The sequence below is a fragment of the Cyprinodon tularosa genome, unplaced genomic scaffold (genome assembly GCF_016077235.1).
Source record: "Cyprinodon tularosa strain WSP-4 unplaced genomic scaffold, ASM1607723v1 ctg66, whole genome shotgun sequence".
Lineage (NCBI taxonomy): Eukaryota > Metazoa > Chordata > Actinopteri > Cyprinodontiformes > Cyprinodontidae > Cyprinodon > Cyprinodon tularosa.
Genome location: NW_024039407.1, coordinates 3,732,120 through 3,749,499, shown reverse-complemented (window position 1 = coordinate 3,749,499; position 17,380 = coordinate 3,732,120). Strand labels below are relative to the sequence as shown.

At 35.9% G+C, this 17,380-nt stretch overlaps 1 protein-coding gene across 1 annotated transcript; it reads left to right on the top strand.

The window, feature by feature from the left end:
* The first annotated feature begins 14,268 nt into the window (after positions 1–14,268).
* srxn1 (sulfiredoxin 1 homolog (S. cerevisiae)) lies at positions 14,269–16,770 on the top strand. The gene is made up of 2 exons (XM_038309368.1): positions 14,269–14,583; positions 15,293–16,770. Exons 1-2 carry the CDS (start codon positions 14,344–14,346, stop codon positions 15,500–15,502), a joined length of 450 nt encoding a protein of 149 aa, XP_038165296.1. The 5' UTR covers positions 14,269–14,343; the 3' UTR covers positions 15,503–16,770.
* Positions 16,771–17,380: the final 610 nt, after the last annotated feature.

Below are 17,380 nucleotides of genomic sequence, written 5' to 3'. Positions count from 1 at the left end.
CACAAAGGAGCCGCTCACGATGCTGCAGCTCAAACCTGTCACAGACCCCTGAACATCAGCATTCATATGCAGTATTCAGTCAAACTTTACTCCAACAGATGTTGCCCCCTATCAGATTTTATGATGAAAGTAAATAACTGATTTCATTACATGGCAATGAACTGTAAAATAGGGACCCATGGAATCCAATTACATCACCCGCGAGAGTGTGTGTAACAACAATCAGCAGAGAGAGGCCGGTAGGGAGGCTGTGGCCCTGCATACATATCTCTGCAACACTCCACAGAGGGACACAGCAGCCTGCGCCTCCCACTGCCTCAAACACTCAGGGCGCATCAGGTAAATTATTAAAAACAGCCTGCAAAATTGAGGACGCTACACTCACATTTCAAAGATATTGACTTGAGAACACCATCATCGTCGGAGTGACTGTTACAGAGAAATTATAAGTGCTTTCTGTGGGATGGGGTGTGGGGTAACCACAAGGTTACTGCACAAATCCAGGGCATTAATGCAACTGTTTAAGCTCAGTCAGTGCAGCTCAAATTACAAAGTTAATTAAAGGAGAGTAAGTAGAGTTTCACCGCAGCAGTTGATTAACCAATTATTTAAGTTCTGATACATAAATGTTTTGTTAAAAGAGAAAAGCAAAGTCAGTCCCTTTTTTTTCCCACTATGCCATAAACTTGCTCAGGATGAGGAATTGCTCTTAAGTTAATGAGCTGAGTATAATTAGCTGGGTTTTGTAAGAAAAAAATAGTTTAACCAATTGCTATAATTAGCTGAATTTGATTGGTTTGCATTACAGCTCTGCCTAAGTTATTTAAACATACATCTATACATGATTGAAATATATTGGTGTTTCATATTTCTAGATGTAAAATAGACCAATTTGTATTCCAAGGAGAGAATGAGATGAGATTTGCTGTAAATTGTTTCTAAATAAATAAACAAAACTGAACTTTTTTTCTGTAATTGAAAAATAAATGCTAGAAAAATGTAATACAATATTTGAGTTGATTTATGCGTTGTGATTAAATAATAGCTATAACATTTACATTCCTTTTCATACAACTAAAAGTTTGTGTTTCGAAAACTTGTAAAACTGCAAAACTGATTATATTTTATTCTGTAATCTAATTAACTTACCATCACCAGTTTAAATTCCATTGCATACATTCTAACTTAAACTTGTATATTGTGTCTTGCAAAAACAAAGCTGAGTCAAAATCAAATTTAAATAACAATTGATAAAAAAGATTATCTTTTAAAGGGAACACCGCACACTGTGTTGAGTCATTGCAGATATGGCTAAAGTATGATAATAATAATGTGGAGAAACAATAATTTTGACAATAAAAAAAATAAATATTTTTCTCTTTTTGACAAATTTCTTAAAGTCAGCCAGCTTACAAAATGTTCTTAGGACCATATTTTAGGGATGTTTTGAACAGAAAAGCTGAAACAATCAATAAAGGAATCATGTAAATTAAAATGAGCAGTAACTTGAAGAAATTATGAATCATTCTAGGAGTTATTCTAGATACTGGATTTTAACCTTTGGGGCTAAATCCCTTTGAGACTAAATCAGCAAAGATGGTTTTGAGCAGGAATACAGTTGTATTCCTTTAGGACATAGGTGTCAAGCTCTGGTCCTCTAGGACTAAGTTAGAGATTAGTCTTTGTGTTAAACTCGCTCAAATCAAATAATTATCTCATCAGCAGGACTCTGGAGAACGTTACTGATGACAGCGGAGGGAATTTGGCCATTTCCTTCAGGTGTGTCGAACCAGGGTCACATCTAAAGGTTGCAGGATCCTGTACTTTGGACTGCTGACATGCAACCTTTTAAAAGCATGTTTCTGCTTATTGAAAAATTAGTTAATCAACCCATGAAACTTAACTAGAAGTATTGTCAAAAAAAAAAATAGATCATTTAATCTGAATTTAATTAGTTTAAAATAAAAGCAGCTGCAGTGGTTTTTGATAGATTTACAGATCAAAACCTGATTTTATTTTGACCCTTTCCTTGAACCTGGCGCCCTCTGTTGGCCGTTTTCTAACAATTACAAACAAACAAATTACCGTAATTAACAGCACGGCCAGTTCTTCTGTAGATTCAGCTTAGAAATAGGAATGTAGAGCCCTTTAAATGTTAATACAGGCACAAAAAAAAAAAAAAAGTGTTGGACAATAGAAGGTAAACTGAGAAAACAAATCAAAACACATGTTTTGGTGATTGCTTTGAAATTTGTGGTTATCTTTAATAATCTTTATGAAAAATATTAGCAGTACAAATAACAATACAGAGCTTATTAATTGTTAAACAAAAATTACATAAACAATTGCAGTATCAGCACATTCTCTTTTTATTTTACATTATGTGGCTTTTATTTATGACATGGGGCAAAGGTCACCAGGAGTTGACCCTGTGCAACTGTCAGCACATCTCTAGGACTGAACTCTGGAATCAAAAGACTAACATAACTTAGGCTTGACACTTTCCTGCTTCTTGTACATCAATACTACTGACTGTAGTGAATTTTATAAGTGAAATTCTGCAAAACACTATGTAAATAACTGTTTATGCAATAGGAAAAGCAGACACAAAAAGCGTTGGAAAAAAGCAATTTATATATATGCATTTTTTACTTTAAATAGGCAGATTAATGAATGTTATTAACATTTTTGAAAAATGAACAAAATTAAGAACCTTGAATATTTAGTTATTAAAATATAACAAACAACATTAATCATTTTGTTTAACTTCAATACATTAAAATATATTAACAGCATAGCCTAAACCTATAAAAAAAAGTTTTTGAAGAAGATACTGACAGAAAACAACAGGAAAACCATAGTTTCAAACCAAAAACAAAAAAGAAGCATTAAAATAGAATTTTAAATGTTATCTGTTATCATTTCCATGAGAGCATAGGTAGATTATTCACTTCCAACTGTCCAGCCTATATTCAAGACAGTTGGCTTTTTTTGGATTACTTAAATAATGGTCATTGTGTAAGTTAACCGTTTGTTTGGATTTCTGTTAGTAATAAAAAAAAACTTCCCCGTCTTTATTATATTGACAGAAAGCAAGGAGGGGACATCACTGTATACTCCCTGTAAAGATATCAAACATAGTGTTGGTGATCTTCTCTGGGACAAGGAGGAGGAGTTATGCTGGTCTGGGGGCTCAGGGCTGCTGCTAACTCCAACTCATCTGTTATTATGTGTTAGCACACTGACAAGTTTAATATATCGTGGTTGTGTTTGTCAACTTTTGCTTTATCTACGACCGGTTTGCTTGGGAATGGTGCCCAGATTTCCCTCTCCCCACCTCATTCAGCTCGTCCAGGAGAAGCCTGAGATGTTCCATGTGTAGGGGCTGTCCCCTGGGTCTTTTCTTCCTGGAACCATTTTTGAGGGACTGCCTCCGAGGATATCTGAAACAGAAATACGATGTGGAGAGGAAGTGGCTCTAATGAGAACCTCTCTCAGATCCTCACCCTATCTCTTACAGAGTGTCAGGTCACGTGCAGAGGAAGGTCATTTCACCTGCTTTTATCTGGGATTTTTTGCCTTTAGTCATGACCCTGATTTCATCACTATGGGTGAGGATAGGAACATAAAATAAACAGTAAATCGAAAGCTTTGCCTTTTGGCTCAGCTCACCACAACGTACTAGAGCAGCATCCGGTGAGTGCCTGGGGTTGGGTTACTCCTCGTAGAGGCTGGCCAAGCCAAGCCTGAACAAGTGATGTAATGCTATCCTTCAGTGGGCCCACCACCTGAAGGCTGCATCCAAGAATCAGGAGCAACCTCATTCATGGATGCTTAAAGTGGCTCTGGGGACATGAATATCTGCCTAAATACCTAAATGTTGTTGGAATGTAGTCGGTAGCTAAGCTAAACATTCATAAAGCACTTACCCACCTCTTTTGGAGTAAGAAATAAACATCCTTTGTTTAATGTTTCATATTTTATCTTGTTCCTTTTCTAAAAACCTGATATAATTTTTCTTGGCAGAACGGGTCATCAGCATTTTTCTTAAACTCCTGTTGCATCTATTAACTGTTACTAAACACTAGGCAAGGCAAGGCAAATTTATTTGTATAGCACAATTCAGTACAAAGACAATGCAAAGTGCTTTACATGATTAAAATACAGGAAAATAAAACAGAATCAAAGCAAGTAAGAAAAAATAAAATAAAATAAAATAAAAAATGCAGAAACAAAAAAGAATACCGTATTAAAAACAGTTGGAATAAAGAAAACATGTTTTAGTTGAACTGTTTAACTAGAACAATTGAAGGCAATCCTAAACAAATGTTTTTAGTCTTGATTTAAAGGAACTCAGGCTTTCCGCACTTTTACAGTTTTTTGGAAGTTTGTTCCAGATAAGTGGAGCATAGGAACTAAATGCTGCTTCTCCATGTTTAGTTCTGGTTCTAGGTATGCAGAGCAGGCTGGAGCACTTCTCCAAGGAGATTTTTTCTTTCCGGAAAAGACTTTCACTTTAATTGGAGCAATGCAGCTAATGATGTCTAAGTCTTTAGACTGAAAGTTATCTACTAGCTCATCTACTGAGTTGCACCCCAAGGTTGAAGTAGCAGAGTAAGCTTGAATAAAAGTTTCTGTGGCATTTTCCTTAAAGATGCGTTTACTTATGATGTCCCTTTGGCTAAATGAGTCACTGGAAATGATGCCCTCAAAGGTAACAGAAAAGTGATCGGATAGGGCAACATCAGTAACACTGACTTTAGAAATCACCATCAGGTGCTGTAGAGCAGGAACCATTTCATGCACATGCAGAGGGGGGTGTTCGGTCAATATGGATATTTAGTTTCTGATTCAATAGTGGAAAGATTAAACCTTAAAAAACTGCATTTATTTGGTTACATTTGATATTTCTATAGTATATCTTTGTATCGATTTAAAATTAATCTCTATTTTCTGGTGCCCTTGTCAGTCAGTGGCCCTTGAAATTGTCCTAACCTTTCCCCCTTTATGGCTCACTGATCCAGACTCTAAACCACTTAATACCGTCCACTCAACAAGCAGGAGGAAGAACCATCCGGCAGGGCCAGTAAGGACCAACCAACTGTAACTTCCCCTTTAAGAGCGAACAGTTTGTCTTTTCACATTCTGCATCACAGGAGAGATGCTCATTAAAAGCTCCTCCATTCCTCACTGTTTCATCAAGTGAGACTGCCAAGCTCTTTAACTCAGTGTTCTTGATGTTTGTGCTGTTTGTGTAAAAGCCCATCTGTTTCCTCGCCTCTCTGTTGGCAGAGGGTCCACCTCATCCGTATGCTTCTCTTTTTGAAGTAATGTCAAAAGCTCATTTTTATGCATCTAATATATCCAACTTGTCATCAGCACTCAGGCAAAAGTCAAAGAGGGCACTCCTTAAATAGCTCCTTTCTTTCCTTTAGATACAACGCACGCAGAAACAGGATGGGAGGAATTCAGAGCCAGAACATTTTAGGATCTGCAAAACTGCTGTGATTAGTTGTTAAATCGACCAACAGCAGATTAATATGCAGCATTGTTTTCTAGTTCAACACTAATAGTTACCATTGAATTTAAGGTATGAATGGAAAATATTTTTCAGTGTGTCCGTCACATGCATGAATTTTAATTTGTTTTCTGCAACATAATCAAACAGTAGTTTACATAGAATCATGACTGGCATGAAAAGTGTAATAAATTTGAATTTTTACTAATTAAAATGAGTCAAGTAAATTTTGTACAAGAGAAAACCTCTGTGATGCTCTTCAGTTTGAACTGATGGGGGATTTGCTTAAATCCAACACCTTACACAAATAATCACTGTCAAATTTAGGGAAGGAAGTTACACAAGATGAACATCACTGTGCAAAGAGAATAAAAAGCAGCGGTTCCAAAATTGACAACATTAAGCTCCAGTGAAATTCACAGCTGCTTAAAACAAAGCTTTAAAGCCAAAACGCCTTGTAACAACAGGAAAGCCTGGAAATGGTGAGCGTCTTCTTCATTACCAAGGGGACCGGTACATTGCACAAAAGCAAGTGGAATAATGAAGACGGACGACTACTGTACCTCTAACTTCTCCAATTTTACTTCAAATTAACAGATTTGTAGCTTGTTGAAACTTGAACACAGCTGTTGAACAATAGGTCCAACAACACATGAGAATACAGGATATAACCAGGAAACCAGTTCATTTAAATCACCAGTTCTAGTACAGAAACTGGGTCAAACTTCAAGCTTAATCAGGGGCGGATTTAGGAAATTTGGGGCCCACTGCAAAGACAGGCAGGGGGCCTTCTGAACTGAGAAGACAACACATAAAACAGACCCATTATACAGATATAGAAATTTTAAGAGTAGACATGCATTATTTGTTCTACATTTTGTCCCTCTCTTCTTGTCCCTTTTCTTACACTGCAAAAACATTCTAAAAATTAGTAAATATTTCTTAAAATAAGTGTATTTACCCTTAAGTTGAGTAGGAAAATACGATGATCTGCCGATGGTATTAGCATTTTTACCCTTAAAATAAGAAAATTAGATATTATGCACTTGAGATAAGAGACTGCAGTTGTTTTGTCTTATTTTAAATGTAAAATGTCTTATCCTATTGGCAAAGTGTCTCACATACCTGCTCAATTCAAGAAAAATGCACTTATTTTAAGAAAAAAAGTCTTACTTAGATATACATTTTTTGCAGTGTATTGTTTTCCTCTCTATGTTTTGTACTCAGCTGACCTTTCGCGCTGTCTCAAAAGGAATGAAATATTTTTTTCCAAGCACTAAGCTCACTTAGATGATTGCTCCTTCATGTGTTTCCAAAAAGGCGACGGCAAAAGTAAATAACACAGTCCTTCTTTTCACTGTAGACAAGTTGTGATCTGCTAATCTGTTCTCTATTTTTGATTTGGATGAAATCATAGCTGCATGAATCATGACAGCAGACAAGATAAAGCAGAGCAGGAGGCAGGGTTACCAATCAACTTGCTCTGGAGAGCAGAGTTCAGTGCTTTTCTATGTTGTCTCCAAAGTCTCCAGTAGCAGAAAAGAAGTTGTTAGATTTGGTACTATGTGCTTTTTTGAAATAAAAGTGCTAGAGGGGTCTGAAAAGTCACTAAAAATAGTGATTAAGGGGCTAAGTTGGCAACACTGCTCTTTGGATCGTTTGTTTTCAGATGGTTTGCTGCTATGTGTGTGGATCTTTCTGAACATGTGTAGCAAATGGACTGATCCAATGTGGTCGAAACATAATTAATGTGCACAAATAAGGAATAGTTTTAATAACCATACATGTAAACAGAGTTTTATGGGGCCCTAAGGAACTTGGATCCCTAGGAAACTGCCTTGTATTGCCTAATGGTAAATCCCCCCCCTGGCCTTAATTATACCAGAAACTTGTCAGAGGCAACAAAATTCACTTGATGATTATTTCACAAATAACTGAAACTGAATTATTACCCTCTGGAACAGATTCAATAGTTAAACATCTGTAAACATTAGACTAAATCTGCAGCTAACCAAACATATATCAGTTATAAACCATTTCCTTTATTGGTTGTTGTAAGTTACAGCTAAATCAATCAAAAGCGAATCGGGTGATTTGTAGCTAAAGGAAATAACAGGCGGATGGCACCCTAATGATTTCTTTAATGTAAATTTAACGCTCCTTCCGAGGCTTTCTGTGTTTATATTTAAACATTAAGCACTGAAATAATGCCCTTTCACTTCTATTAGAGCTGCAGGTTAATGAACTGAGCAAAGTGTAAATGAAAAGAAAGACAGCAGCCCAGTTCACATCTAAATAACCTCACTACCGAGCACCACTTCTTCTCCCTCAGGATTTTTTACAGGAAGCATAATTTATTTTAAGGCAACATAAAATCATTAAACAGAAATCTCCTTCTTAGCCTTTGTACTAAAAGGAAGAAGCAGAAAAAAGAATATAGCAGATTCAAGTGGCTAAAGCGTAAAGTTGATAATCAACATCACCCCGGAAATCAGTCACGGAAAAAAAGATCTACTGTTGCTAAATCGTGTTGTGATTTCCAAAGCCTCATCTGTCACAAAGCTATACTTTGAAGGCTGGAAATCAGCATTAGAATAATTATCACTTTAAAAGGCATGTCAGCGTGTAAAAAGGCAAAGAAAGAGGAAAGGGAAAAGGCAGGAATAAATATAGCCTGCTTCTCCGGCGAAAAGCTGGCAGGTAATTTTCTCCAGCTGCTCTAAGTGTGACAATCCCACAGGGAGCGAAATCTAATATTAACAGCAAATTATTATGTGGGAACTGTTCTTCCATGACCCGCTGTTGTACCTGTGTGACTAACTCAATCTGAGTAATTGAGATATGTTAGCAAGTAGAATGCAGCCCCGCTGTGACAGCAGAGGGTCGTGTAGAGTGTAGCAGGACTCCAAAAACACCAAAACAACCGAGCTAATTTGCATGTCTATACGCCTTAACTGACAGGGTCCTCTGTTATCATTTGATGCTGGGTTCCCTTTGGTGTTTATTATTGAATCTGAATGACAGCAAAGTATAAATCTGACTATACTGTTCAAAGGAGAAGTGACAGGGTGCTGATTTTAATGTACATATAGCTAGTAAATGTAATATGGTTAAACAAATTAAATACAAACCTGAAAATAATTAATTTCATTTCATTCTTTAATCTTAACCATTTAAACGGGGCTCTAACTTTATGTAGGAGATTGCTGTCTGATCAGAAACCCTCTGCCCTAGCCTTAAGCCTGTTATAGCATCTAAAAGGTTTTCTTCCAATATTGCTCAATTGGTTGTGCCATGTGTCTTTACAACTCTGACCAACTTCCACCTCTCTATAAAAGAAAAAGCCTCTCCATGGCAGCTACTACGATCTCTTACTGTAGAGGCGGTATTCTCAGTGATGCACAGCGTCAGTCTTCACTCACATGTAGCATTTTGCACAAGAAAATGTGACATTTTCATCTAATCTGACCAATCTACCATCAAAGCAAATGTTTTGACCTGTCCTCTCAATGACTTGTGTCCAAATTTAAGCAAAATATTTTATGGCTGTATTTTAACAAACTCAAAAAAAGTCTTACATTGGAAGAAACTGGAATTTTTTTCTAAGTTTTTTTAAAGTCGACACCTATGAGGAGTCTTTGTCAGTTCTGTCGACTTGCACTAGAGCAACCTGCAGTTGGAGCACTGACTTAACTAAGGCCCCGTCCACACGAAGTCAAAACGAACACGAAACGCTAATATTTTCCAGAACGTTTGTCGTAAAGACGGAGACGTAAAATAAATGTGATCGTCCACACGAATGCATGAAAACGCTGCAAAATGTATCCCAGGCCTATAAGTGGCGCTGTGGTGCCAAGGCAAAAATAGGCGATAAAATGTTGGGCATGCGCACTAAAATTTATACATGTCGCGCATGCGTGTTTAGAGGCGACGCTATGACGCATGCGTGTAAAAAAAAAATGTGGTTAGAGCTTAAAGATGGAAACGCGAAAACGGCGTTTCAAAATCTTCCCACTCTGAAGGCTGAATAAAAAAAAGATCGTTTACAGACCCCCGAAATGCCGGCTTCGTGTGGATGAGAGGCTGGTTTGGTGAAAAATTTGTGCGTTTAGGCCAGGGTTCGTCTTCGTGTGGACGGGGCCTAAGCAGCAGGGAGGTCCATCCTCCTAAGCACATTACTAGTCAGATGCAAATCAAATACCCAGCTCTTTTTTAATAGGTTGTTGAAGTGTTAAGTTATGCATGGGTTCTGTGATTGGCCTTTTAAAATCATGCTTATGTCATTGTTTTGGAATGACTCCAATGGCTGAATTGTAAATGTTTGGAAGCTGAAACCACAATCCTCACCCCTCTGTTCAGTGATGGCTTTTGTCTTTTCACAAAGATGGCTTCCTTCAGCCCTCTTTCAAACTATCTGTCCTCTCTGACCATAATCTGCAAATTTTGATCTTCAAATGTGTCTCCCTTGTTCTTGAGGAACAAGTGTACAGATGAATCTTGCCCAAAGTAACTTGCTATCCTATGCTGCTCCATGACGTTATGTAATTATTGTTTGATCTTGCTAGATTAAAAGGCTGTTAAATCCTGGCTACACTATATTGCATAAAAGTGCTACTCAGTTTAGGGTTGGATGTTCAGTTTTTGTTTGAATGTGTTTTTGGGTTTGAAATTCACCGGTATGTTGCGTTTTGTGAAAATCCATACATATGGAATTATAATTCTTGTTCTTACAATATTTTTTGGTCTCTCTGTTTTCTTCTCTGTGTTAGATGCAGAGGTTTTTCCTCCTGCTAGGTATAATTTTAATTAATAATGAATAATTGTTTTTACCCTCGATTTGAATGACTTATCAATTAGCTATAATTTTCAATATCTAGTAATCTTCTGGTAAGCACAGCACTCCTCTATAATTGAGGTAATATTTTGTCAGCCTAGTAACTCAGGGTTCTGATAACAGAATCTGTATGTTCTGGAATGCATTTGTAATTTAACCCTCTTTTATGGTTGCCATGACCGGATGACAGAGAATTTACACAAGCATGTCTTTTATAAAATGTTTTTTTTTCTTTCTTTTTTTTTCCATGCTTGCAGCTCTTTTAAAGCGTCCAGCTTTCTGGAATGCAAAACTAATAGCTGTGTTGTCAAAAGAATCTCCCACCTTTGCTTCATCTCTGCAGTTACTGCAGAGCTACTGTTGACATCGCAGCTGCTTCTAATTAACGTTCTTCTTGCCTGAATGGTGGTTCTGTTTTTTTTCCTTAATATTTCACTTTTCAGATGATGGATTAAAAAATACATAGTGATATTTTTGAAGCTTGGTTTATAGTTTTTTGTTTTAACCTTAGCCTGTTTAAGCTCTTCTGCTTTTATCCCCCATAGTGTTGTAGTCAAAACCACACCAACCAAGACCAAGGAGTACCGATAACCAAGACCAAGATCTTATATGGTTGATGTGGTAATAATTGCAACACTAACTGACTTATCAGCTGTGTTTCATGTTATGGTTGCACTATAGATCAAAAACATATCATTATCAGGATATTGGTGTGTGCAATTTTGATATGCAAAGGACTGCTCGCATTCAAGTGATTGTTTAGTAAAAAGTGTTGAATCAATTAATTACATGCTAATAATTAGCCAGTTGGAGAGAGTGTAAAGGCAACTGATGCTCTCATTGGATCAAAAAAGCCATTGCCTAAAATGCAGAAGAAGAACAGCTATGAAAGAGTGTAACAAATAAAGTAGGCATATACTGAGAGTGCAAATATATATTTACCAATATTATGTGGCACAATATTTTCTAATTAGTGCAGCCCTTGTGTTTAATAATGCAATAAGCAAACATCTGAATCCTTCACTAAACAAATGCATTTATAGAGATTAAATGGCATGCAGGTAGATGTATTTACTGATTTGATGATCTCTATAGTTTTGTTGGGGTATTTGAATGGTGTGAGATGTATAATGATCATATTTTATTTGGAGAAAAAAAAAAACACAAACACTGAATACTTAGTTACTTTACTCTAAAGTGTCTGCAGTTATTGCAATTGAATATAAGACCAAAATGTGTAGCTCATATACCAGAAAACTCCAATGCAGAAGATATATCCTCTGCTTTATTCAAGCAGATAACATACTGAAATCACTATAGATTATTAAAAGCTGTATATAAACCTCTGTCATTTTCTACCTGATCCCTCTGTGACCAATTAATCAGCATGAGAAGCACCGTCACTCTAGTTCAAAGAATTCAATATAACAACCTACAACTACCTGCCTCTCCTGTCCGAAAAATCATTTTTAATTGTCTCATTAAAAGCTGTAGCGGCTCAGTGTTGGGAAAACAATAACAGTGCTGTTTTTGCTTGAATGCAGCAGATCTTTAATGATTTCCACTTACCTGTGCAAAGCTGAGAGCCCAGATGTCCCTTTATAACAACAGCAACCCACTTGGTTTGTTAAAATCACTGCAAAAAAAAGAAAAAAAAAGTAGAAAACCACAGAAAAGTTAGGTCACTTTGAAGGAGTGAGCCGGTATCACACAGCAGTCAACAAAACAAAACATGGACCTCATTAAAAGTACTGTCATCAAAGATTAGAACTTTTTCTGTTATTGGCCGACTTACTAAATATTTTGGCTGTCAAGTATGCTTTTTCTTGGTTTAATACTACCATCAACTTTAGATGGAAAAATGTTTTATAAGAAGACAAGTTTGCCTTTATAGTTAAACAGCTTAACAAAATACTTCTGTCTCAACAATGACACTCCAGCTCCTTCTGAGGGGTTCCAAGGTGTTCCCAGATCATAATAGAAACAGATTTCCCTATTTATTCATAAGTCTACCCTTGGTTTCAACATAGAGGGAAACACCTTCAGAATGAGGTTTCTATGAGGTATCCTAACCAGATGCACAAACAAAATCAGCTGACGTTTTACTCAAGATGAGATGCATAATTCCAAAGTCTATCTGGATGAGGAAGCTTCCACCTCTAAAATTAAGTCCAGGAATCTCACAGATATATCCCCTGTTCGGCAAACAAAAGGAGGAAAAAGCCTCTTTAAAAAATCCCAGAGACTGGTTTTACTGGTTTAATTGGTATCACAACTTCATAAAAGTGCATTTGCACAACAACTCTGTTACTGTTATTTACTATAACATGTATTGTCTTCTTAGCTGGAAAATCAATAACAAAAAAAGTGACAAAAAATGCAATAAAAATTATTGTTAACAGAATGATTAGTTTTTAAAAATAACATTTCAAACCAACCTTAAATGAAAAACAAAATTATTATCAAAACCTCTATAGCGATGAATACAATAAAGTGATTAAGACATGTGTGAAACATATCTACTGTTAAGTATAGCAAGTATTTAGAGATAAGTAGTGTATTTTTTATATTTTATTTTATCTTATAATTGATCTGCATATTAATATTTGACTAGGACATAATTGTGGATAAACTCTAATTTAGCCTGTTTGTTTCTCTATAAATTACACTGACCATTTTACCAATACCATCTCTAAGAAATTCCTAAACCTCCTAAAAACTTCCCTTCCTAAGTTTTGGCTTAACATTTCAAAGCAGAGGAAGAAATGCATTTAAGTTGTTAAAGTTAACTATATTCGACATTTTGAGCAAGTTCGCCATTTGAAACAAAATGTAAAAATGTGATTTAAAATTCCTGTAAAAAAAACATTCGTTATCAGCCTGTTATGTACGGTAGAGGATTAGGGCCACTGGAATAGAAAAAAAAGTTAATTGATTTTTAAGTATTATTTCATTATAATATGAATTCTGACTTTTTTTCTCACAATTCTGACTTAAATCTCAGAATTTTGATTTTTTTTATCACAATTTTGACTTTTATCTCAGAATTGTAACTTTATTCTCAGAATTCTGACTGAATTCTGACAGCTAACAAACATGTTAGCATCAAGCCGTAGCCATGTATGTTTTAGAGACTAAATTAGCTCTCTTGTTTTAATCACCTTCTGCTCTTCCATTAATGCACGTAAAAAGTAGCCTAATTTAGTAATTTTCTACCAAAGTGTTACTGGCCCTCCCAAACAACTCACAACTTTTTCAGTGAAGCTGAGTGCTCCCACATACCTTCAGGGTGCCCATCTACATTAGGTTAAAAAAAAAAAATCAGAATTCTAAAGAAAAGTCAGTATTCTGAGAAAAAACCATGAATTCTGAGATTAAAGTCAGAATTTTGAGAAAAAAGTCAGAATTGTGAGATAAAGTCAGAATTTTGAGAAAAAAGTCAGAATTTTGAGAAAAAAGTCAGAATTTTGAGAAAAAAGTCAGAATTCTGAGAAAAAAAAAGTCAGAAGTCTGAGAAAAAAAACTTTGAATTCTTAGATTAAAGTCAGAATTCTGAGATTAAAATCAGAATTCTGAGACCAAAGCAAGAATTCAAAGATTAAAGTCAGAATTCTGGGATTAAAGTAAGAATTCTGAGAAAAAAGTCAGAATTCTGGGATTAAAGTCAGAATTCCGACTTTTTTCCCCATAATAAACTAAAATAATATTTAAGAATCAGTAAACTTTTTTTCCGATTTTTTTTTTTCCCCGTTGCTCTACTCCTCTTCCGTAGTTTCGTTATAAAGTCTGAAACAAAAACAAAAACATCTACAGTAGTTGTTTTTGATTTACATTTAATTTACATCAGCGCTTGCTGACCAGCATACGTAACGGGACGTGTCACTTCAATGATTGACATGGGAAGCGACCAATGAAATCCCTCCGTTGGTAACACGAAGAAAAAACTTCAGGAAGTAGCTTAAAGCAGCTATTACTGTTTAGATTTTGGCAAATGTTTCGGGTTTTAGGTGGGGATAAAAGACAACTCATACAGTTTTTCCTGTTCAGAAGAAATATGTCTACATTAGTGGATAAAAGTCGTACGACAGATGGTGAAAACAATGCGGACAACCGGTCGGTTCATTCAGATACCATCGAGGAGGTCCATAACGTTCCTCTTCAGGTCATCATCAGACCGTTTCCTCCGGAGCTGGACGAGCAGAAGGTCCAGAGTCTGATGGATACCATTAAGGTACCCTGCTCACTTTTACTGGGTAACATTTATACGGATAAATAAGCTATTTTTGGCTTGTAGGCCGAATTAGGAAGTCATTTTTAGCTGGAAGTTTCCAAATACCTTTCACATGTTTATATGTTTGCTTAGAAATTGCTGTGGAGAATCACTGAATTTTAACAAAAACGAACTGACTTTCTTCCAAAGCCCTCATCCCATTGCAAATGAAAATGTTATTTGATTAGTGGATTAAGTTTTGCACAAGTGATTTAAAGTCTTGCTGTTTTACAGCCACTCTTTATGATACATTTCATGCATATTTGCTAATTTTATATGCATATAGGCATATGTAAATCAAATATATTTTGTTAACTTTTTATAAATTAAAAATGAATCTGTCCAATCTTTCAGATGCACACACGTTCTACTCTGATAATAATCCTGACATTATATTTTGGAATAGTATATTTTTCTAAATACGTTCTTTGTTGCTGCCTTTCTGATTGTCTAGTATCAAGTCTTTAGTTTAGCTCCTTTTTGTGCAGCAATTTCACTAATAATTCTGTTATAAAAGATATTAAGATGGTTGAAACAGAAAAAAAAAACAGTTCTGTGATTAAAGACCATGCAAGTTATTTCACTTTAAAGGTTGTTTTTTGTAAGACTTGCATGTCTTGTGCTTGGATGCTATTGTTTGCACTAATTGATGTTTTGCCTTTCCTTCCAGGAGACGGCAGACATCAGCGTTGTTCCTCCCATTGATGTTCTCTGGATCAAAGGAAGAGAGGGAGGAAATTACTACTACTCCTTTGGAGGTTGTCACAGGTTTGCTGCCTATCAGAGGCTCAACATGCCAACCATCCCAGCCAAACTTATTAGATCAAACATCTCAGACCTCAGGACTTACTTGGGGGCTTCAACGCCTGATCTTCGATAATACTCTGGACTTTTTTCTCGCTTTTTCTCGCTACACCAGCAATGTCCAACTCAAGTCCTTTGTTGTCGCTGTCATACAAGTTTTAACACTGTTGATTCCTGTTGCAAAATCCTTTTTTCAGCATTCCTGCAGATTCTTAGTAACAAACCTCTTGTTTCTTTTTTTTTTTTTATTATGGGAAGACTGAAAAACAAGCTTTTATTTCAATCATCCCCTCTGGGCGCTGACCTTAAATTAAAACATCTTATAAAACAATCATGTTCCACAGCAAACATTTAAAATAAAACATAATAAAAGTTTGTAGCTGGTGGTATCACACCGAGCTGGTATATCAGTTATGAGGAGAAATCTAAGAACACAATGTGATGAACTGATGTCACTCTGAGCTATGGAAGCTCAAGGAGTGGATTCATGGAGAACAAATAAATATAAATTTTCCAAAAATTACATTTTCATAAACAAAATCTCAAATTAATTAATAAAATTGATTTATTGCGCAGCCTTGGCAGGACACCAGCTGACTTCTGACACTTAAATCTTATGATCATATGGACTGAAGGTAGTGATACAATGCAATACACATGATTTACCAGCAGGGGGAAATAAAGAGCTGGATGTGAACAGATATTTAACTTCTATTTGCTTGTAGTTTAATAATCAAAAGTTTCTTATCAAATTAGACCATTGAATTTCTGTTTAAAGACAATAAAAATAATTTAATTCTTTATATATTGTTTTTTTTTTTGTGTTTTTTTTACTTAGGGTGTTTTGGTAGTTGTGGTTTTCAAGGATTTTTTTAAAATCCAGTCTTCTTTTTATTTCATTAGACATAGATAAAGAATATATTTATAAACAGAATCATGATCAAGATATTTTTTATGTTAAAACAACTTTTCATACTAAATGTGTTGGGATTTTTTGTTAAATAATTTCTTATACTCTATGCTTAATATTTCTACTCTGGAATATAAAAGGGCTAATTGTTTTTCGATTCACTAAGAATATTTTTTTTTATACATTTGATATTTTCAGATGTTCTTCCTGTTTCTATTTTTTTTATTTAAATTTCTATGTTCAGTTAGCTTGGACTGGGATGTTCTCTAAAGCAGAGGAGATTATGCTTGTATTTCCTGTTAAAAGTACACCCAATTATCAATTCCTTCCAAATTCAATGAATATCAATGTAAAGTACTATGCACAGTTAAAATAACTGGTGTATAACAATCTATAGCACCCTCAGTTTCAATAAACATGAAGATGAAAGCCTTGTGCTTTGTGTCTGTTGTTATTTTGATTCCCCGGGACTGGCTCCACTTACTAAATCAAGTTGGACAGCGTGTCCCCTGCCTCTGCCTTGCAGGAAGGAACTGCTGTTTTGCAGAATAATATAGGTAAAATATAGAAGAGGCTTTTCCGACATTAGTGCTTTCACAATGTGAGCTCAGGGCCGTTTGACGAGCTCCCTTTGTGGCCATCGAGGAAATGAAGGGCGACCCGGGGGCAGATTTTACCGACGGACCCTAAAGGACTCTAAATGTCTCCCCTGAATCGTCGCGTGTGAGAAGATTTCCTGTAGCTCACTCACTGTCTGGAAGTAACTATATCCTCAAAGGGGGATTGACACGCAATACCGGTATAAAAAAAAAAGGCATTGCACCTGTTGCTGCAAGGGGCGGTGTCCATGGGTGGCTTTCCATGCTCTCTTTTTGAGGATTTTCATCAATCGAGGGACAGGCAGGTGGAACAGTTGCAAATAATTTATTTTAGTACCTACAGTATGTTGTTTACACAAAGTCTGGATGTGAAATGATATATTAAACTTTTTGACAAATAACTGAAAAATAATGTCTGCAAAACTTTTTTAGCGCCACCTTTCTC